Source organism: Dama dama, chromosome 8, assembly GCF_033118175.1.
Source record: "Dama dama isolate Ldn47 chromosome 8, ASM3311817v1, whole genome shotgun sequence".
Lineage (NCBI taxonomy): Eukaryota > Metazoa > Chordata > Mammalia > Artiodactyla > Cervidae > Dama > Dama dama.
In genome coordinates this window covers 17,083,185-17,107,216 of record NC_083688.1, presented here as the reverse complement: position 1 = coordinate 17,107,216, position 24,032 = coordinate 17,083,185, and the positions used below count along the sequence as shown (strand labels likewise).

General features: G+C 37.9%; 1 protein-coding gene across 5 annotated transcripts in view; it reads left to right on the top strand.

Annotated features, from left to right (window-relative positions):
- The first annotated feature begins 1,915 nt into the window (after positions 1-1,915).
- SP100 (SP100 nuclear antigen) overlaps positions 1,916-24,032 on the top strand; it is a 91,633-nt gene continuing 69,516 nt past the window's right edge. For 3 of the 5 annotated variants that reach the window (XM_061148537.1, XM_061148538.1, XM_061148536.1), the window contains exon 1: positions 1,917-2,099. In XM_061148537.1, the coding sequence (XP_061004520.1) occupies positions 2,068-2,099 (32 nt within the window). In that variant the 5' untranslated portion in view covers positions 1,917-2,067. Of the gene's footprint in view, positions 2,100-24,032 lie in introns of all 5 variants that reach the window. The other 2 variants (XM_061148539.1, XM_061148540.1) reach the window with 1 other exon arrangement.

Genomic DNA, 24,032 nt, shown 5'->3' with positions numbered 1-24,032 from the left:
TTTTTAATTGAAGTTATAGGTGATGTTGGGTTAATTTCTACCTTACAGCAAAGTGATACAGTCGTACACATATATCAAAGTGTGTTAGTCACTCAGATGTGTCCGACTCTGTGTGACCCCATGAACTGTGGCCCACCAGGCTCCTCTGTCCATGGGATTCTCCAGGCAAGAATAATGGAGTGGGTTGTTATTGCCTTCTCCAGGGGATCCTCTCGACCCGGGGATTGAACCCAGGTCCCCTGCATTGCAGGCAGATTCCTTACCATCAGAGCCATCAGGGATGCCCATTTATATATACATTCTCATATATATATATATATATATTTTTTTTTTTTTTTTTTTTCCTTTTCCATTATGGTTTATCATAGGACCAACCAGCGTCTGAAGTTGGTCCTTTCCTTTCCCAAACCTGGCGTTATTTCCTGGATCAAAGAAACTGCTTTCTCCGCAGAGGACTTGGGGTGCTTCAGACACCTCCACTGCTCTCATGGGTGTGGTGCGGGCCCAGCTTTCTCTGACCCACGGGAAGTTCTCCTCCAGGGGCCAGGTGCAGCCCCAGCTCGGGAGTGTCTATCCTGTGGATGGTCCAGCCTCAGCTAAGCGGCCTCTAATTCCAGGTTCTCATCTCGGTGACCCTAAGCAAGCCCACAGAAAAGCTGGCAGGTTTATGTCAACATGAAGCATGGCGATGACCTGGTCTACCAGCCGCCCAGGGACAGAGAGGAGAGAGAGGGGGGACCCTAGACAAGGCAGGTGTGGTCTGTGCCAGCCTTGTGTGGACCCTGTGCCCCATGGAGTCAGGAGCGGAGGACAGTTCTGCCCAGTAGAGGCTCAGTTCAATAGTCCTGCTACGCCCAGAGTGGGGGGGACGGGGAGGATGGAGTCCACACCTGTGCAGGACCTGGTACCACTGAGACCCAGCCCACCAGTAAAGATGTCCTCTTTGGAGTTCTGGGGTCTGTCCTGACCACAGTGAAAAGAAAGAAGTGAACAGAGAGTAGAAACCCTCCTCTTATCTTCACACATGATTTGGTTTCATGCTGACTCGCGATCTGGTCACTTCTGATCCTTTGTGGAAGGATCTGAGTGAAATCTGAGTGAAATTCTGAATTCACAGAATCTGAGTGAATAATCTATGGACAGACACAACTCCAGGGCCAAGGGTCGCCCCCTCAGCTGGGGTTACCTGCTCATTCATTTCTACATGATCTGGGTTCTAACCTCCCTTTCCATCTGGAGAGAAGCCCCTTGCCTCTGCATTCCCATGACAGTGTCCCAGGTTTCTGTTCATCACCCCTGGCTATGCTGGTGAAGCAACCCTATAGTCGGGGCACCTTGGAGCCTTGCACCTAAGATGTCAACCCTCATCACCAGCTGGGCTCCAGTCTCCGGCCCCAGAGCTTTGGAGGTTCTTCTCCTACCCCTGGCTGATTTCCAGGAATGCTAAAACTATTCTCTCCACTTTATAAAGCTGAGCATTTGGGCTCACTCCTGCTAGGTGGCCAAATGCTGGGACCTGACCTGGTTGGTCCAGGCTCTCCTACAGGCTGGAGAGAGGATTTGAAGTCTTCGTCTTTCCCTCTTCCCCCGACAATCATCTCAGCAAAGGGGAAGGGGCACACCTGAGTTTGCCCTTGACCCAATACCAAACTCTGAACTGCCCTGAGAAGGCAGAAGCCTGAGGACAGTTGGGATCACTCAGATGTTGTTGCTGTCTTTGCACAAACAGGTGGCCCCCTGGGGGCTGGCCCTGCCCCTCCCTTGGCCCTCCAGGCCCTGAGGGTCACTCCTTGTCTTGCATCCCTGGGACCACAAGTCTTGATGGCTGGAAGCACCAGGGAGCTGTGGGTGGAGGGAGGGAGCCAGTAGCTGCCAAGCACCACTCACTGGCAAGTACTTTCACTTCTCTTTTCCCCTCTATGGGTGGAGCCACGGGCCGAGTGAGACCCAGAGCTGACTTCCTGCTGGGGCTCAGGGCTCCAGCGGCCTCTCGGGAACCCAGGCTGGGGAGACTGGAAGAATTGAATCGGAGGCCAAGCTCAGGCCCAGGCCAGGCCGGGCGGGAAAATGGCCGGAGAGGGCAGAGAGCTCAGCACCAGGTCAGTCTTTCTCCCCCTTCCTTCCGCCTTTCCCTGTGGCCAGCTGCTGTTCAGTGCTGTCTTTGGACTCTGCACTGAACCTTTGCATTCCACCTGGTGTAGGGGAACCTTCGCCTGCCGTATAAGGGTGGACAGGAATGTGTTTTGAGGAAATGGGATTTTAACTGCAGCAGGGCGCATGCTGGTTGGGTCCTGCCTCCACAACACACATGACTGCTTGTTTTGAAAATACTGCTCGGCTGGCAGGTCTGCCTGAAGGGACCTTTGTCCTTTATGACGCATTATTCCCTAGTGACCCCAGATCATTCTCGTTTCCCTCACATCAGTTCTACCTTTGCATAGATCATTTTGAAGAAGACAGTTTAGAAAACATGAGATTCAGGGTAACCCCCTGACTTATTTTGAAACCCTGGGTGGTGTGGGCTCGTGTCTGTCCTGTGGACGGCACCTCTGTCAGCTCTGGAACTAATCTCATTTCTGACTGGGGGTCCTGCGCTCCTCCTCCAGCCATCCTGAGCAAAGAAACAAAAAGAAGAGAAATGCCTTAAACTGCCCAGGGCTAGCACAGGCTGAGTAATGTTACGTTTGGTTTCATTTTCTGTTCTGGAACAGGTTACATCTCTACAAGGAAAAAAGTAGTGTTTCTATCTTTCTCTAGTAATGCATCAGAAATAACATTACTTAATATTTGAAATTTTTAATTTTTTTAATACAAAAGAAATGCATATGGAGTCTGGCTCATAAAATTTCAAACAATACGGAAGTGGAAAGATGGAAAAAGTCCTGTTCACAGCTCACCCCCTGGCAGCTTCCAATCCCAGTCCTATTAGAGTTGCAGGCATAACCCTCCAGATTTGTTTCTATGCACTTATGTATATAACTCATTTTCCTAAATACATAATTTAAGCCCTGTTTTTTAAAACATGGAATTATACTGTAAATACCTTTTTTCATTTTCACTTAGTTTAGTAGTGAAAATCACAGAGATTTTCTTTATAATCATATGTTTGCCTTATTCCTTTTAACAGCCATATATAATGCTGTTCTATGAAATGGACACACCATGGTTTTATGTTGTTGTTTGTTTTTTTCTTTAATTGAAGTGTAGTAGTTTTACAATATTGTGTTAGTTTCAAGTGTACAACAAAATAATTCAGTTGTACATATATGTGTATATATGTATATGTACACACACATATACATATATGTGTGTATACACATATATATTATTTTTCATTCTTTTTCCATATATGTTATTACAAAATACTGAGTAAAGTTCCCTCTGCTACAAGTAGGTCTTTGTTGTTTGTCTATTTTATATAGTATTGTGTAAATGTTACTCCAGAATTCCTAATTTATCCCCCCCTCCACATGTCCCCTCTGGAAACTGTAAGTTTGTTTTCTATGTCTGTGAGTCTGTTTCTGTTTTGTAAATAAGTTTATTTGTATTTTAGATTCCACATATAAATGATATATGATATTTGTCTTTCTCTGACTTAATTCACTTAATATGATAATTTCTAGGTTCATCCATGTTGCTGCAAATGGCATTGCATTTTTTTCTGACCAAGTAATATTCTGTTGTATGTATATACCACGTCTTCTTTTATCCATTCCTCTGTTGATAGATATTTAGGTTGTCTCCATGTTCTGGTTACTGTAAATAATGCTGCAATGAATACTGGGTTGCATGTATGTTTTTGAAGTATGGTTTTCTCTGTACACATGCTCAAGAGTGGGATGGATGGATCATATGGTAGTTCCGTTTTTAGTTTTTTAAGGAACTTCCATACTGTTCTTCATAGTGGCTATACCAATTTACATTCCCATCAATAGTGTAGGATTCCCTTTTCTCCACACCCTCTTCAGCATTTATTTGTAGACCTTTTGATGATGGCCATTCTGACTTACACCATAGTTTTAAAACCACTCCACCACTCTACTGACAGAACTTCTGGTAATTTTCAATTGCTCACTTTTACCAACAAGCTATGATAACAAAGATAAGTTATAGAAATAAATATTATATTTTTGCACATATGCAAGTGTTTGTGTTGTGTCAATAACCAAAAAAGTTATAGTGTTGAGGCAAAGGGCACTCATATTTAATTGTTTATAGATTCTGCCACACTGCTTAAGTAGCAGAACCAATATATCTTCCTACCAAAAGTTAGGCTTCCCTGGTGGCTCAGAGGTAAAGAATCCATCTGCTAATGCAGGATAGGCAGGTTCAATCCTTGGGTCAGGAAGATCCCCTGGAAGAAGGAAATGGCAACCCATTCCAGTACTCTTGCCTGGAAAATCCCATGAACAGAGGAGCCTTCAGGGCTACAGTCCATGGGGTTGAAAAAGAGTCAGACACAACTTAGTGACTAAACAACAACCCCAAATTAGACAAGCCAACCCCCCACACCCAAACTTTGCAGATGTGGTGGATAAAGAGTGGCATCTTGTCAACTTCATATCAGTTCAGTCACTCAGTCATGTCCAACTCTTTGCAACCCCATGGACTGCAGCACACCAGGCTTCCCTGTCCATCACCAACTCCTGGAGCTTACTCAAACTCACATGCATTGAGTTGGTGATGCCATCCAACCATCTCATCCTGTGTCATCCCCTTCTCCTTCTGCCTTTGATCTTTCCCAGAGTCACGGTCTTTTCAAAGAAGTCAGTTCTTCGAATCAGGTGGTCAAAATATTGAAGCTTCAGCTTCAACATCAGTCCTTCCAATGATCTCCTTTACGATGGACTGGTTGGATCTCCTTGCAGTCTAAGGGACGCTCAAGAGTCTTCTCCAACACCACAGTTCAAAAGCATCAACTCTTCGGCACTCAACTTTCTTCATAGTCTAACTCTCAGATCCATACATGACTACTGTAAAAACCATAGCCTTGACTAGATGGACCTTTGTTGGCAAAGTAATGTCTCTGCTTTTTAATATGCTATCTAGGCTGGTCATAGTTTTTCTTCCAAGAGCAAGCATCTTTTAATTTCATGTCAGCAGTCACCACCTGCAGTGATTTTGGAGCCCCCCAAAATAAAGTCTCTCACTGTTTCCCAATCTATTTGCCATGAAGTCATGGGGCTGGATGCCATGATCTTAGTTTTCTGAATGTTGAGCTTTAAACCAACTTTCCCACTCTCCTCTTTCACTTTCATCAAGAGGCTATTTAGTTCCTCTTCGCTTTCTGCCATAAGGGTGGTGTCATCTGCATATATGTCATTATTGATATTTCCCCTGGAAGTCTTGATTCCAGCTTGTGCTTCATCCAGCCTGGCATTTCTCATGATGTACTCTGCATATAAGTTAAATAGGCAGGGTGACAGTATACAGCCTTGATATACTCCTTTACTGATTTGGAACCAGTCTGTTGTTCCATGTCCAGTTCTAACTGTTACTTCTTGACCTGCATACAGATTTTTCAGGAGGCAAGTAACGTGGTCTGGTATTCCCATCTCTTTCAGAATTTTCCACAGTTCATTGTGATCCACACAGTCAAAGGCTTTGGCGTAGTCAATAAAGCAGAAGTAGATATTTTTCTGGAACTCTCTTGCTTTTTTGATGATCCAGTGGATGTTGGCAATTTGATCTCTGGTTCCTCTGCCTATTCTAAACCCAGCTTGAACATCTGTAAGTTCACAATTCACGTACTGTTGAAGCCTGTCTTGGAGAAATTTAAGTATTATTTTACTAGCATGTGAGATGAGTGCAATTGTGCATTAGTTCGAACATTTTTTGGCATGGCCTTTCTTTGGGATTGGAAAGAAAACTGAACTTTTCCAGTCCTGTGGCCACTGATGAGTTTTCCAAATTTGCTGGCATATTGAGTGCAGCACTTTCACAGCATCATCTTTTAGGATTTGAAATAGCTCAACTGGAATTCCATCACCTCCACTAGCTTTGTTTGTAGTGATGCTTCCTAAGGCCCACTTGACTTCAAATTCTAGGATGTCTGGCTCTAGGTGAGTGATCACACCATTGTGGTTATCTGGGTAATTAAGATCTTTTTTTGTATATTCTTCTGTGTATTGTTGCCATCTCTTCTCAATATCTTCTGCTTCCATTAGGTCCATACCATTTCTGTCCTTTATTGTGCCCATCTTTGAATGAAATGTTCCCTTGGTATCTCTAATTTTCTTGAAGAGAAATATTGTCTTTCCCATTCTATTGTTTTCCTCTATTTCTTTGCACTGATCACTGAGGAAGGCTGTCTTTTCTCTCCTGGTTATTCTTTGGAACTCTGCATTCAAATGGGTATATTTCCTTTTCTCCTTTGCCTTTAGCTTTTCTTCTTTTCATAGCTATTTGTGAGGCCTCCTGAGACAGTCATTTTGCCTTTCCTTTTCTTGGGGATAGTCTTGATCGCTGCCTCCTGTACAATGTCATGAACCTCCCTCCATTGTTCTTTAGGCATTCTATCAGATCTAATCCCTTGAATCTGTCTGTCACCTCCACTGTATATTCGTAAGGGATTTGATTTAGGTCATACCTGAATGGTCTAGTGATTTTCCCTGCTTTCTTCAATTTAAGTCTGAATTTGGCAATAAGGAGTTCATGATCTGAGCCACAGTCAGCTCCTGGTCTTGTTTTTGCTGACTGTATGGAGCTTCTCCATCTTTGGCTGCAAAGAATATAATCAATCTGATTTTGGTATTGACCATCTGGTGATGTCCATGTGTAGAGTCTTCTCTTGTGTTGTTGGAAGAGGGTGTTTGTTATGACCAGAACGTTCTCTTGGCAAACTGTGTTGGTCTTTGCCCTGCTTCATTTTGTACTTCAATGCCAAATTTGCCTGTTACTCCAGGTATCTCTGACTCTTGTTAACTTGATTCTCCTAATTATATGAGAGATTGAAAAATTTGTGTGTTTTCTATGAATTACTGGTTAATTTATTGCCAATGTGAGTTCAGGTGATCGTTCTTTCTTTAACAATAAGAATTTGCTAAATATTCTGAAGTTTATAAATATACTTTTCTTGCCTTTAACTTTGCTCATGGAGACTTTTTTTTATTAAAGCTTAAACTTCAAGTATAGGCTTCTTATTCTATTGATTTTATAAAATAGATTCGCCCTTGTTATTTGGAATAAATAAAGCCATTCAGAAAGTTACTGATGAATTAATTCCATGTGCACTGTCTTTAACCATAGTCCTTGTGTTCTTAAGGTGATAGATTCAATTCTACCTTTGTGGTAAGGTTCTCCTCTAGTATATCCAAAATTATTTTCTTTTTCAATTTTTGGATAAAATTATTCTTTCATTGTAGCAGTTTTAGCCTTCATAGCTTTTATCTGTCTTTCAACTTTCATATCTTTAGCATTTTGCTTTCTGCTCATACTAGTTGTCTCAAACTTTTCTTCATGAGAATTATTTAATTTTTAGTAGTTTCTGGTGTCTTGGGTTTTTTTTTTTTTTTAAGTTGATTGCGTTTATTTGGGGAATCTTAATTTGTTTCTATAGCTCTCCAAACTTGAAACATTTTGTTTTATCACCTCATCTTCATGCTCTTGCTTTATTGTTTAGGTCTTTGTGTGATGTTCAGTGCTTTGAGGATGTTTTCTTCATCCTCTGGGTTATCTTTCCAGATTGATTCTGTTTGCAGTTTGGTTTCACATGTTGTTTAACTTTCTTGTTCATGTGCCTGCCATGATTTTACAGCCCATTTCACTCTGACTTGACATGGACAGCTCGCTGGTCACCCACAGTCTTGAGTAAATGTTTTTGTTTTTTTACCCATTTTTTTTTAGATATCTGAGACCAAATTACTTCCTGTCTGATAAAGCGTCTACTTTAATTCTTGTCAATTTCAGTCTGAGAATCCTTTGATCGGTTAAACCATCCCTTTCCCCACTGATCTGCTGTGCTCCACTTCTCATTAGCCAAGTGGCCATATAGGCAGGGTGCTGTTTATGTGCTCTTTCTTCTCTGCCATTGACCTATGACAGGCTTTCCTTATGTGTCTCCATACTGTCATAGTAACAAAAGCTTCACGTGAACTCTTGAAAATGGTAGAGTAAATCTTCCCATGTTCTTTTCTTTTTCCAAAGTGTTTTGGTTTTAGCATCTCCAAATCAGCTTGTCAAAATCTTGTTGAGGTTTTGTTTAGGATTGTGTTGAATATGTAGGTCAATATTGTCTTCTATGTCATTACATGGCATTTGTATGTTATTAATTTAAAAATATTTTCTAATAAAATTTTCTGCCTAGAAGTCTTACACTTCTTCTAGATTTATTCATAAATACTTGACATCTTTCTGCAATTATATCTATGTAATTTCAAAATCAACTTTCTAGCTGCTTGTTACTAAGATATAAAAATAAATGGAAACTTTGCCAAAAAAAGTCTAATAACTTGTATAGAGATATATACTTTTGTATGGACATAAATTTATAAAACTTGTACACAATGGCGGTTTTGTTACTTCTAATCTAATCCTTTTTCTTCCTACTTCTTTTTCTAGCCTTACTGTGTGGGCTAGGACTTTGGATATGGTGAACACAAGTAGTAGCTCTAATCATCTCTGTTTTTATTCTAGTTCCAAAGGGAAGGCCTTTATCATTGTACAATTATGAATGATGTTTGCTGTAGGTTTTCTTTTTTTAATAAAAAGGCTTATACAGGTTAAAGAAGTTTTATACTTGACATCTGATACTTTCCATATATGAAGTGATTGTGGCCCTGTTTTCTTTTGTTTCTGCCAGTTCTCACTCACAAATTTCATTTTTTAAGTAAACTTCTTATTTTGGAATAACTTTATATTTACAAAAAAGTTGCAAAGGTAGTACAGAAGTTTCTAAACACTGTACACCCAGTTTCACATCCTGTGAGGTTACCCTCTCATATTATTGTGGTACTTCTATCAAAACTGAAAAACCCCATAGTGTTAGATTATTAGGTTACTATTAACTAAACCTGGTGGCTCGGACGAGAAAGAATTTGCATGCAATGCAGGGGCCTAGGGTTTGATCACTGGGTCTGGAAGATCCCTTGGAAAAGAAAATGGCAACCCATTCCAGTATTCTTGCCTGGAGAATTCCATGGACAGAGGAGCCTGGCGAGCTACAGTCCATGGGGTCGCAAAGGGTCGGACATGACTGAGTGACTAACACCAACACTAAATATACCTAATGAAAACCCAGACATTTTTTCAGTTTCACCAGTTTTTCTACCAGTGTTCACATTCTGTTGCAGGACTGAATCCAGGGCACCACAATGCATTGAACTGTCCCATCACCTATTCTCTTCTGGTCTATGACAGTTTCTCAGTCTTTTCTTGTCTTTTATGACCTTGACAGTTTGAAGAGCACTTAGCAGGCATTTTGTAGAATGTCTTTCAACTTGGGTTGGTCTTGATGTCTTCCTCAGAAGTACGCTGGGGTTACAGGTTTTATGAAGGAAAACCACAGAGATGAAATGCCCTTTTCATCACAACCCATAAGGTGACATGTCAACTGACTTATCACCAGGGGTGTTGACACTGATCACTCGAATTAGGTGGTGTTTGCCAGGCTTCTCCACCTATCAAGTTACTAGTTTTTTCCTTTTTATGCTCTATTCACAGTATTATTTTGCTTATATAGCTGGTTATCTTGGACTATATACTAGCACTGTATTTGGAAAATTATTTATACATAAAATTTGGGTCTGCAGTGAAGGTACTAGGCTTTGGAAATGATTTCTGTTGGTTGCATCCAGGTGCCTTTAAGACACCCCAGTCTGGGATCTCTTAGGTACAAGCTCAGAGACTGAGAGAACCTGAAGGAATCCAGGTGATTTCACCGGGAATGCAATTCAGTAAACCCTGAGCTGTTCCTTCTTCACTTTATTCTCTCTATGAAGATATCAAGGTCAGGAAAAGGACTCCCATTGGACTCTGCACCCTGTGTGGACTCTAGACTTTATTTCTGTCCATCTCACCCCTTAAGGCTCTCAAACCTGAGGTTCTGATTTTCTGGGATCAGCAAATACCCTCAAATCAAAAGTGTCTCTGTGCTTTGCTTACCTCTCTGGTTTCTCCTTCCCCCTTTCCTTTTGCTGGCAAATCCTTACTGCAGTTTCATCTCTTCAATGATTGATAACATTTTAAAATGTTCTTTCCAACTCCTAAGTTTTTTCAACAGAACACTACTGCTTGTGGGAGTTGGTGGGAGACAGATGTTTTGAATCCTGCTCCACCACACCAGAAACTCACTGTCATTGATTGAAGGATTTATTAACTGGTTATCTGCCAGTTTTCAAAGTTTATGGCTTGAGATTTGATTGTGGCTCATGAAGTTTCCTCTGATTGTTTCTAAGATTTTTCTCTTAGCATTTAAACAGTAATGAGCCTAGATTTGTTTGCATTTTGTTTTTGTTTTGCATTTATCCTATTGGCGTTTTCATAGTCACTTTAATTTATGACTTGATGCCTGCTTTAATTTGTGACTGATCATTTTTGGAAAACCTTAGCCATTGTCTCTTCAAATATTTCTTCTACCCTCCCCCCAGATTCCTCCTCTCTCTTTCCAGGACTATAATGATTATACTAGACCTTTTGACAGTTTCTCACATATTTCTTTCATGATTTTCTGCACTTTCCCACTTTTTAAATGTCTATACCTAGGTTGCATGTCTTTTATTTATTTATTTATTTATTTTAATGCACAGAATATTATACTAAGTTCGATCAGAAATTAGAAATAACAATCAATACAGGCATACATCAGAGATTTTGCAGGTTCCATTTCAGACCACAGAAAAAAGCAAATATCACAATAAGGTCACACAAACTTTTTGGTTTCCCGGTGCATATAAAAGTTACATTTACCCTATACTGTAGTCTATTAAGTATACAATAACATGCCTAAAAATGTACATACCTTAATTTAAGATAGTTTATTGCTAAAAAACGCTGACCTTGTGAACCTTCCACAAGTTGTAATCTTTTTGCTGGTGGAGGGTCTTGCCTATATGTTGATAGACGTTGACTCATCAGGGTGGTGGTTGCTGAAGGTTAGAGTGACTTTCAAAATTTATTAGAATAAGACAAAAATGAAATTTCCACGTTAACTGACTCTTCCTTTCATGAACAATTTGTCTGTGGCATGCAATGGTTTGGCAGCATTTATCCACAGTAGAAATTCTTTCCAACCAATCAAATTCTTTCCAAACAGTCAAAGAAGTTGATTCCAACCTTCATGAATGACTACGAGGGGAGGAAGTAACTGCAGATGTGGTGGAAACAGCAAGAGAACTAGAATTAATAGTGGAACCTGAAGATGTGATTGAAATAGTGCAATCTCATGATACAACTATAACAAATGAGGAGTTGCTTCTTACGGATGAGTATGTACTCCTGGTGAAGAAGCTGTGAGATTGTTGAAATTATAACAAAAGATTTAGAATATTACATAAACTTGGTAAAATAATAGCAGAGTTTGAGAGGACTGACTCCAATTTGGAAAGAATTTCTACTGTGGGTAAATGCATAGCTTTTATTTAGCTCTCTGTCTTCTAGTTAGTCAGTTCACAAATTTTGCCTTTTTAATTCATTCAATCTTCTTCTAAATCCTGCTATCGAGTTTTTAATTTTTTTAAATTGAAGTACAGTTGATTTACACTATAATATTAGTTTCAGGTGTATAACAGTGATTCAATACTTTTATAGATTATACTCCATTTAAAGTTATTATAAAATAATGGTTATATTTTCCTGTGCTATACAATATATCACAATATATCCCTGTTACTTATTTATTTTGCACAGGGAAGTTTGTGTCTCTTAATCGCATATCCCTATCTTGCCTCTCCCTACTTCCCTCTTCTCCCTGGTAACCATTAGCTTGTTCTTTATATCAATGAGTCTGTTACTGTTTTGTTATATATATCCATCTGTTTTATTTTTTAGATTCCAGGTTTAAGGGATAACACAGAGTATATGTCTTTTTCTGACTTATTTCACTGAGCGTAATACTCTCTAAGTCCATTCACAGTGTTACAAATGGCAAAATTTTTAATGACTAATATTCTGATTAGTGTGTGTGTGTATTTCATCCTATTTCATCTGCTAATGGGCACTTAAGTTGACTCCATATCTTGGCAATTGGAAATAATGCTGCTATGAACCTTAAGGTGCATGTTCAGTTCAGTTAAGTCTCTCAGTCGTGTCCGACTCTTTGCGACCCCATGAACCACAGCACGCCAGGCCTCCCTGTCCATCACCAACTCCCGGAGTCCACCCAAACCCATGTCCATTGAGTCGGTGATGCCATCCAGCCATCTCATCTTCTGTCGTCCCCTTCTCCTCCTGCCCTCAATCTTTCCCAGCATCAGGGTCTTTTCAAATGAGTCAGCTCTCTGTATCAAGTGGCCAAAGTATTGGAGTTTCAGCTTCAACATCAGTCCTTCCAATGAACAACCAGGACTGATCTCCTTTAGGATGGACTGATTGGATCTCCTTGCAGTCTAAGGGACTCTCAAGAGTCTTCTCCAACACCACAGTTCAAAAGCATCAATTCTTCGGTGTTCAGCTTTCTTTATAGTTCAGCTCTCACATCCATACATGACTACTGGAAAAACCATAGCCTTGACTAGACGGACCTTTGTTGGCAAAGTAATGTCTCTGCTTTTTAATATACTGTCTAGGTTGGTCATAACCTACCTATCCATGTCCATTTTTATATACTCGTGTCTACCAATGTTATCCTCCTTGTGTCTTGTTTAAAAATGCCTTTCATATACTGGACTCCCCCAGTGGCTCAGACGGTAAAGAATCTCCTGCAACGCAGGAGACCCAGATTCGATCCCTGGGTCAGGAAGATCCCCTGGAGAAGGGAATGGCAACCCATTCCAGTATTCTTGCCTGGAGAATCCCCATGGACAGAGGGAGCCTGGCTGGCTACAGTCCATGGGGTCACAAAGAATTGGACACTACGGAGCAACTAAAACTTACTTACTTCATATACTCAGAATTCTAGCCACATTCTCCTATATATTATACTAATACTTGATTCATTCATCCACAAATATTTCCTGACACCATATTCCCAGCACTTAATGAGATGTTGGAATATAATGGTGAGCAAAGCAGACCAAGTCTCTGACCTAGACACCATATTCCCAGCACTTAATGAGATGTTGGAATATAATGGTGAGCAAAGCAGACCAAGTCTCTGACCTAATGGAAATGACATTCAAGACAAAGAATAAGCAGATGAACAAATAAATTTATAATTTAATGACAGAGGGTAGTAAGAAAAAAAAAAAACCTATGGAGTACATGAATAGGGTGTAATGGGAAGGTTTCCTAAGAGGCTAGTATTGATATTTAATGGAAGTCATGAATGAATGAATGAATGAAAAGCACCATTCAAATTCCTGAAGAAATGTTCTAAGTAGAGGAAACAGTCAATGAAAAGTCAGGTATAGAAACATGCCTGGAATGTAAGAAGAAAATTTGACCATTACAGTGCCAAAAGGCAGTAATCTAAAAGGAGAGTAGAAAAGGAGATTGGAAAGGTACTAAAAGATAGATCATGTTGTTTCTCATAGGTCATGGTCAATAATTTAGAATAGATTGTGGGGGCCATTAGAGGGTTTTTCATTAGAGTGAAATAATAGAATTTCAGTTTCAAAAAGATTTCTGTTGGTATTTAGAGTTTGGAGAACAGCTGCAATATGACATGATTGTAAACAAGAAGACTAGTTGGTAGTCACTGCAGTAGCCTGGTATGATTGCGGTTGGGACCAGGTTGGAGCAGTGGATACAAAGAAAAGTTGTGGGATACTGGATATGTTTCTATGGTAAAGTGAAGGACTATTGAAGATGGATAAAACATTAGATATGGGAGGAAGAGAAGTGTCATAGAAGACTGCAAAAGTTCTAGCCAAAGAAACTAAAGGATAGAGTTGTCATTTACCTAGATGGCAATATTATGTAATGATTAAAGGGTCTAGACTCTGGGCCAAAGCCTCATTCTGTTCTTTAGTGGTTATGTGGCCTTGCAGATATCTCTTAACATCTCTGTACACATGTTTCTTCATCTGTAAAATGGGATGATAAGAGCATATATCTCATGGGGGCTGTTTTATGTACTTATTAAATCCTATAGATGGAAAAGTTAGAAAAAGAGTATGTTTCAAGATGTGACTCAGATCTGCAATCAGTTCCTACATGGCTAAGTGTAAAAAACCTGCTAGCATCATCAAAGTGGAGATTGTTGTTGTTGTTGTCTTTTAATCACTCAGTCATGTCCAATTCTTTGCAACCCGATAGACTGCAGCACACCAGGCTCCTCTCTCTATGGGATTTCACAGGCAGGAATGCTTGAGTGGGTTGCCATTTCCTGCTCCAGGGGATCTTCCCAACCCAGGGATCAAACTCACATCTCCTGCATTAGCAGGCAGGTTCTTTACCAATGAGCCACCAGGGAAGCCTAAACATGCTTAGCACAGTCCGTTATCAATGTTCCCCAACAGACTGGTACATTTTTTACAATTTTATGAACTTACATTGATGCTTTCCTGGTGCCTCAGCTGGTAAAGAATCCACCTGCAATGCAGGAGACCTGGGTTTGACCCCTGGGTTGGGAATATCCCCTGGAGAAAGGAAAGGGTACCCACTCCAGCATTCTGGCCTAGAGAATTCCAGGGACTGTATAGTCCATGGGGTCACAAAGAGTTGGACATGACTGAGCGACTTTCACTTTCAACCTACATAGACGCATCATCACTCAGAGTTCGTAGATTACATTAGGATTCATTCTTGTACACTGTTGTTCAGTCACTAAGTCATGTCTGACTCTTTGTGACCCCATGGACTGCAGCATGCCAAGCGACTCTGTCTTTTACTGTCTCCCAGAGTTTGCTCAAATTCAAGTCCACTGTACACTGTGAGCTTAGACAAATATATAATGATATGTGACCACCATCATGGTTTCATACAGAGTCATTTCATTGCACTAAAAATGCTCTGTACTCTGCCTATTCATCCCTTCCCCGAATCCCTGGCAACAACTGATCTTCTTACTGTCGCCCTTATTTTGCCTTTTCCAGACTATCATATGGTTGGAATCATACAGCATGTAGCCTTTTCAGATTATCTTCTTTTACTTAATAACGTGTATTTTCTTCTGGCCTGAATAGTATTCTGTTCTCCAAATGTACCACAGTTTATTTATCCATTCACTTCCTGGGGGACATTTTGGTTGCTTCCAAATTTTGGCAATTAGTTATAGACTTTTAAAATGTATATATAATTGGCATATAACATTATATTAATTTCAAGGGTATATCATAGCAATTTGATATTTGTATATATTATGAAATGATCACCACAATAAGTCCACTTAACATTCAGTACCATACATAGTTACAAATATTTTTCTTGTGGTGAAAACTTGAAAAAATACTTTCTTAGTATTTTTAAGTATACAACACAGTATTATTATCAATAATCCCCATGCTCTATGTTGCAATAGTTTCAGGTCTTACAGTTAAGTCTTTAATCCATTTTGACTTAATTTTTGCATATGGTAAGAGAGGTCCAGTCAGGTTTCTTATCCTTCACTCTGTGAAACTGGCTACTGCTTGGGCTTCCCAGTGACTCAGTGGTAAAAGAATCTGCCTGAAATGCAGGAGATGCTGAGAAGACCAGGGTTCAATCCCGAGATTGGGAAGATCCCCTGGGGAAGGAAATGACAACCCACTCCAGTATTCTTGCCTGAAAAATCTCATGGACAGAGGAGCCTAGCAGGCTACAGTCCATGGGGTTTCAAAGAGTTGGACATGACTGAGTGACTAAACAACAATATACATTCATACCTCATCTTCAGAAGTGTCTGCTTAATGTGTGTTCAATGTCCTTCCTTCTGTCCTCTCATCCTTCCTTCCTTCTGTTCTCTCATCCTTGCTTTCTGCCATGTCACTTTCTGACAGATGATTTCATGTCAGAAAGACATAATGCAAATATGTTCAATCTGCCAGGTTTAACCAAAAGCATAGAAAGATTTTCTAAAGTGTCCTGTCCTATAATTTCTGAGATGATTCTTATGTGGTCATATCACACTATTTTTTTCATCTACCCTTGGACCGAACTCACTAATATCTTATGAGGGGATTTAATTACATGTTTATAAGCAGCATTAACCTACAGTTATCACTTATCTTGTGTTTATCTGGATTTGATAGCAAAAATGTAGTAGCCTCATGATGATTTGCGGTGATTTAAATTTTTTTAACTTATTTTAATGATTTAAGACAAATGTGTTCTGATCTTTGAAGGATGACTGGAAATTTCTCATTCAACTCTTTGAAACTGATTTCTGGGAGGGAAATGGGGGAGAGGGCAGGTTTAGGACAGGTCTGGAAGGACATTATACATTTCTCCTATTTGTTTTAGTTCTATTTATTTCTCAAGTTTTCTCAGTTTTCATCATTTCTATTTTCTTAAAAAGTAACAATTTTCTAGATTGTCAATTTATTGGTAGGAAATTATATAAGAATTTCTTTTATAAAATTTTAATCTTTTCTTTAACTAAAGACGTATCCCTTTTCTTATTCCTAGCATTGTTCGTTTATGTCTTTTCTTTCATTCTCTTGATCAAATGTTCCATTTTGCTGTTCTTGTCCAAGAACCTTTTGATTCTTTTGGTTCCATTACTTTTATTTCTTGTTTGAGATTTAGTTAAATACAGTTTTAAAAATTATATTTATAGAAAATTATATTTATATATTTTTCTTTTCTTTATTCTAGTCTTCAGCTTTCTTGGGGGATTATCTCGATTTCCTATTCTAACACCTTGATTTAAAGTTTAATTTACTTTTCAATAGAGGAGAAATATCGTATGACATCCCTTGTATGTGGAATCTAAAAAAAAATTATACAAATGAACTACTTACAAAACAGAAGAAAACTGACAGATTTATGAACTTATAGTTGTCAGGGGGGAAGGATTGGGGAAAAGGATAGTTAGGGAGTTTGGGATGGGCATGTAAACACTGCTGCATTTAAAATAGATAACCAACAAGGACCTACTGCATAGCACAGGGAACTCTGCTCAATTTTATGTGGCAGCCTGGATGGGAATGGTGTTTGGGGGAGAATGCATATGTGTATATGTACATATGTGTATATGTATGGCTGAGTCCCTTTGCTGTTCATCTAAAGCCATCACAACATGATTAACTGGCTATCAGTTCAGTTCAGTTCAGTTGTTCAGTTCAGTGACTGGCTATACCCCAGTGCAAAATAAAAAGTTCAAAAAAATCAAGTTTAACTTAGCATGCAGTATTTCCTATTTTTTAATAAATGCACTTTAGGCCATGGATGTGCACCTTTGTGCCACTTGGAGTATGTCTGTGGTTTTGTATGTATTGTTTTCATCAGCACTTATTGCTCAATCATGTGTAATTTGTGTATTTTTTAAATTTCATTTCATTTTGTTTACTTATTTACTTCTGGCTGCACTAAGTCATCATTGCTGCGTGTGGGCTTTCTCTAGTTGCAATGTGCGGACTTCTCATTGCAGTGACTTCTCTCCTTGCAGAGCACGGGCTCCGGGCACCCAGACTCAGTAGTCGTGGGGCACTGACTTATTGCCCCTTAGCATTTGGGATCTTCCCATGGCCCTTGCATTGGTAGGTGGATTCTTAACCACTGGACCACAGAAGTCTCTGTAATTTATATTTTAATTTTCTTTTTAACTTAAAAAAAAATGGAATATGGTTGTTTTACAATGATTTGTTAGTTTCTGCTATACAGTGAAGTGAATCAGCTATATGTACACACATATCCCCTTCCTCTTGGACCTGCTTCCCACCCTCCCCACATCCTACCCATCTAAATCATCACAGAGCAAAAGCTGAGCTCCCAGCTAAGGATTGTTGAGGAGGAGCTTTGAAAATTTCTCAGAGGATGGACTAGGAAAGGTCTTTCTTTGTCTGTTATTTATTCTGATCTTTTCACATATGATTAAGATTTTTTCACTTAATAGTCTATTGTTATTTCTTTTGTGGTCTTGTCATCTTTGAGGCTTCTCCATGTTTGAAAGACAGTATTGTGTAATGATTAATAGTGTAGTATCTAACTCCAGATAGAAGGAAGGGTAGAAGGTGAAGGGATAGGTACAAGGTTGGGAGGGATGTTTTGAACCCCAGGTCTGCCATTATGGAGGTAGGGCAGCCTGAGTTTCCTACCTGTAGAATGTTGCTGATCAAAAAAATTACCCATTGCATAGAAGAGTTAAAGTGTGTTAAACCACAGGCCAAGCACTTAGAAGAGTGCTAATAGTGAGCATTGAAAAATATCAAATGCTTATTTACAAAACAGAAGCAAAGATATAGAAAACAAACTTTTGGTTACCAAAGGGAAAGAGGGGAAGGGATAAAATAGGGAGATTGGGATTGACATATAAACACTACTATACATAAAATAGGCAACTAATGAGAACCTGCTGTCTAGCACAGGGAGCTCTACTCAATACTCAGTGCTCCTTAGCTTTAATTGTTTGATATATCTATTCCAATCCCTTGGGTTTGAATCCCATTGAGTGGTTTCATTTTCACATATCCCTTAAAAATAGAATATAACTGGATTTTGTTTTCTACTCTACATACATATTTCTATATTTTATGTCTGTTTTTACATTAAAATTTATTTTGACCACCAGTGTGTTCATGTTTATTCTTGCTATTATTAGTGCCTTGTGTGCATAAGGTACTCAAGAAAAATCGAAGGACCAAACAGACAAGATTCCTTTGCTTATGGCATATGTATTTTGGGAGAAGACAGAGAATAAGATAATAAGCACTAATTAAAATAAATAAGTAATTTAGTATGTTAGGGAGTGATAAGGACATGGACAATAAAAATAGAGTCAGATTAAGAGGTTGTGAGTATGTAGTTTGGGTTGGGAGGGCTGTGGTTGTGGTTTTGAGTAGGTTGATCAAAATGGTCTTAATTGAAGTGACACGGAATAAGGATTTTAAAAAGATGAGAGAGTCATTCATTATATAGATGTCTGGACAAAGAACATATCACATGGAGGAAAGAGCCATCATCTCATTTCTAGAACTGTACTATGCCTGGTATCGTCAGGAAATAACAAAGAGGACAGTGAGGTACCCCAGAGAGAAGAGATAGAGGAGAGGAGAGAAGGGCTGGATCATTTTAGGTCCTCTGAACACTCTAAGGACTTGGCTTTTACTCTGGGGGAAAATAGGGAGCCATTGAAAGTTGTGGAGCTTTTTATATGCATAATGGTGTTTTTATTTTCACAGGATAGATTCCAACAGTATGATGGACTTCTGGGTCAATCTGTATGTCTTAAAATTTACTAGATATTGCTAGATCTTTTCTGAAAAGGCTATAGCAATTCTTACTCATTCCAGCAATGCATGTATGTTTCTTTGAATCTTCTCCCACATTTCAATGTCATTTAAGAAGTTATTTTTGCCGATCTAAGGGGTGAAAAATGGTTTCTCATTATCATTTTAGTTTGTATGTATTCATATGTTTATTGGAGATTTTTATTGTCTCTTCTCTAAGCAGTTCATGTCCATTTTCTTTGAAATTATTTGTCATATTTTATCAGTAGGCTGGAGCCTTTGTATATCATATATATTAAGCCTTTGTCATATTGGTTGAAAATATATTTACACATTGTATTTTAATGTCTATATTGTTTTCTACATTTAAATATATTAAATCTTTTTCTACTTTTTTAAAATTAATTGTTATTGGGGTAGAGTTGATTTACAATGTTGTTAGTTTCTGCTGTATAGCAAAGGGAATCAGTTATACATATCCACACACCCACTCTTTGTTAAATTATTTTCCCATATATTAATAGGTCATTACAGAGAATTGAGTAGAGTTCCCTGTGCTATACAATAGGTCCTTCTTAGTTATCTAGGCTTCCTAGGTGGCCCAGTGATAAACAATCTGCCTGCCAGTAAAGGAGACACAAGAGAAGTGGGTTAGATCCCTGGGTTGGGAAGGTCCCTTGGAGTAGAAAATGACAACCCAAGCCAGTATTCTTGCCTGGAAAATTCCATGAACAGAGGAACCTGGTGAGATACAGTCCAGGGTGTCAGAAAGAGTCAGACACGGACTGAGTGACCAAGCATACACACAAACACTCACTAGTTTTCTACTGTATATACAGTAATTTGTATATGTTAATCTCAATCTCCCACTTTATCCCTCCCCTCTTTCCCTGCATCATGTTTATTTTTTACATCTATGACTCTGTTTCAGTTTTGTAAATAAGTTCATTTTGTACCATTTTCTTAGATTTCACGTATAAGTGATATCATACAGTAGGCATCTTTGTCTGACGTACTTCACTCAATATATCAATCTCTAGGTCCATCCATGATGCTGCAAATGGCATTATTTTGTTCTTTTTAATGGATGGGTAATATTCCATTTTGTATATGCACATATGTGTACCTATAAATGTGTGTATATATATATGTGTGTGTGTGTGTGTATATATATATATATATATATACTTCATCTTCTTTATCCATTCCTCTGTTGATGGATGTTTAAGTTGCTTCCATGTCCTGGTTATTATAAATAGTGCTGCAATGTATATTTTCAAATTATGGTTTTCTCTGGATATATGCCCAGGGGTGGAATCGCTAGATCTTATAGTAGCTCCATTTTTAGTTTTTTCAAGAAACCTCTGTACTGTTCTCCATAGAGGCTGTACCAATTTATATTCCCACCAAGAGTTGCATTCTCCACACCCTCTCCAGCATTTATTATTTGTAGATTTTTGATGATGGACATTCTGACCAGTGTGAGGTGATACCTCAAGGTAGTTTTGATTTCCATTTCTCTAATAGTGATGTTGAGCATCTTTTTCTGTACCTTTTGGCCATCTGTATATCTTCTTAGGAGAAATGTCTATTTAAATCACAAATAGTTTCAATGGGATTACAAGTTGCAAGTGTATCACACTTTTACAATAATTTTGGAAGGATTGACATTTTAAAATTACTATGCTTTCCTGATTGGAGGCAAGTTATATTATCTCTTTATATTTAGATCTTGTTTTAATACTTTCAGTAAGATTTTATATAAACTTATAATATTTTACATAAATCAATAATAAGATTTTATAGTTTTTCTCTTCATATTTTCAGGTGTTTATAAACACATATGTATTTGCTATTACATTTGAAATATTACTTTATTTCTTTTCAATTTATGGTGCTCCAAATAACATCTATAAATTTTATTCATGCACATTATTGGCAAATTCTTTTTCTAGTTCTTATGGACTTTGGTTAGGACTCTGGGGTTTCTATGTATGTATGCTTTTAGTATTTATACCAATCACTTCATCTTCTTATCAAAACTTCTAAAAATATGTATATATATAATATACATATAACAATGATGGTAGTAGGCATCCCTGTCTTTTTTTCTATTAAAATTATTTCATCATTTCAATGTCTGCTGTAATATTTCTTATTTTTGGAGACTTCATATTGTGTTCAGTATCTGTATATTTCACATAGTTTTTATAAAATGGCTGTTAGGTCTTAAGAAATTCCCTTTTAAAATTATTATGGATATACTTACATACTTTTTCTCCTTTTGTTTGTCGAGGTAATAAATTGTATAAAGAGATTTCCTGATGCTAAACTATTTTTACTCATTCTCAGTGTACTATTTTCCATTTTCTTCCACTTTAAAAAAAGAATAACCTCTAAACTACAAAATATCATCTTTGACCCAACACAGTAATTTTTGTTTTGTTTCATAAACCTCTGGGTGGTTTTATTTCTCTTACTATGCAGTCTGTTTAGCTTCTACTGCTTATAACTTTTTGTGACTTCATTTATGTTCAAGACTGTGATCTGTATTGATCTGCATTTAAAGGACATTGGGGGAAAATGTTCTGTTTTTAGGTTATAAGATTAAATAATAAAACATTTTTGCTAATTATTTGGAGCTTATATATTTTGATCATTTTTGAGTATGTGAAGAGTCAAAAGCTAGAAGCGAACTGATTCTCAGTATTCTTGAAAACTTTGCCCCATTATTTGTCTTTTGAATTTTGCTTTGAGTTGGATATTAATACCCTTATTTTTGTTTTGTTTATATTTGAATACCATAACTTGCCTATCTTTGATTTTAACAAATTTTGTGTCTAATTTTTTGTCTCTTGTTGGATTCTATTTTTGATCCTGTGCCTTTCAACATAATTTTTCATTTACATCTAGTGTTCTTAATGATATATTTTTCATGCTTTTTTCTTAGTTTTTAGAATTCTATTGTTTTTCTTGTTTTGTCTTCTCTAAAAATGCAAACTATATTTCCATTTTATGTTACTTTTCAGTGCTTCACAAGGCTCTGGAAGAGTCTGATTTCACTCAACCAGTGGTTGCTTTCAGCTTTTCAAAATAATTCTAATCTATATTTCTATATTTTTTAGTGTTGAATTTGAAATCATATGTTCAAATTTTTCATATTTAAAAGTAAGGTCAACACTGTTTGTTTATATAACTCAAAATTTTACATCAAACTAGTTACAGTTATGTTATTTCACAAAGTTAAATTTGTCTCCTTCTAGAATAATTTTCTGTTTATTTCAATTCTGTATATATTTTGTTAGATTCATACCTAAATATTTTTAATTTCAATTAAATTAATTTTAAAAATACTTAGGTATAAATCTAAAAAAATACATACAGAATTGCTCCTTGGAAGGAAAGCTATGACAAATCTAGACAGCATATTTATAGGCAGAGATATCACTTTGCTGACAAAAGTTCATCTAGTCAAAGCTGTAGTTTTTCCAGTAGTTATGTGTGGATGTGAGAGTTGGATTATAAAGAAGGCTGAGCATTGAAAAATTGATGCTTTCAAACTGTGTTGTTGGAGAAGACTCTTGAGAGTCTCTTGGACTATAAGGAGATCAAACCAGTCAATCTTGAAGGAAATCAACTCTGAATATTGATTGGAAAGACTTCCACATCAGCTTGGGATGACAAAGCTGAAGCTCCAATACTTTGGCCACCTGATGCGAAGAGCTGACTCATTGGAAAAGACCCTGATGCTGGAAAAGACTGAAGGCAGGAGGAGAAACGGGTGACGGAGGATGAAATGGTTGGATGGTATCACCTACTCAGTGGATCTGAGTTTGAGCAAACTCAGGGAGATGGTGAAGGATAGGGAAGCCTAGCACGCTGCCGTCCATGGGATCGCAAAGAGCTGGACATGACTCAATGACTGAACAACAACAAATACCTAAATATTTTATATTTTTGGTGCTATTGTAAATGATGTTTTCTTACTGCATTTCAAATTCCAATTTTTCAATGCTGGTATATACAAAAGCAATTGATCTTTGTCCAGCAACCTTGCTATACTTAACTAATAGTTCCAGATTTTGTGTGCATGTGAATTTTTTGGAATTTTATACATAGATAATCATCTTATCTGCAAACAAAGTTAGTTTTACTCCTTCCCTAACTCTGTACCTTGAATTTCCTTTTCTTCTTCTTCTTTTTTTTTTTTTTTTTGGTGCTAACTGTGCCTTCCAGTGCAGTATTGGATAAGAATAGTGAAAGAGAGCATCTCCCCCTTGTTTCTGATCCTAGGAGGAAAGTGTGCAGGTTTTCAGCAGTAAATATGATACGAGCAACAGAATTTTTAATAGATTTTCTTCCTCATTTTGAAGATGTTCCTATCTCTACTGCTCTAGGGAGTTTCACATGAAAAAGTGATAGAATTTGTCAAATGATTTTACTGCATCAATTAATAAGATCATCCAGATTTTTTTCTTTTACCTTGATTGATATCAAATATTACATTGATTGATATCAAATATTGAACCAGCCATGCATATCTGGAATAAGTTACACTTGTTCATGCTGTAATTTACTAATACTTTCCTGATTTTTACATCTGTGTTCATGAGAGATATTGACCTGTAG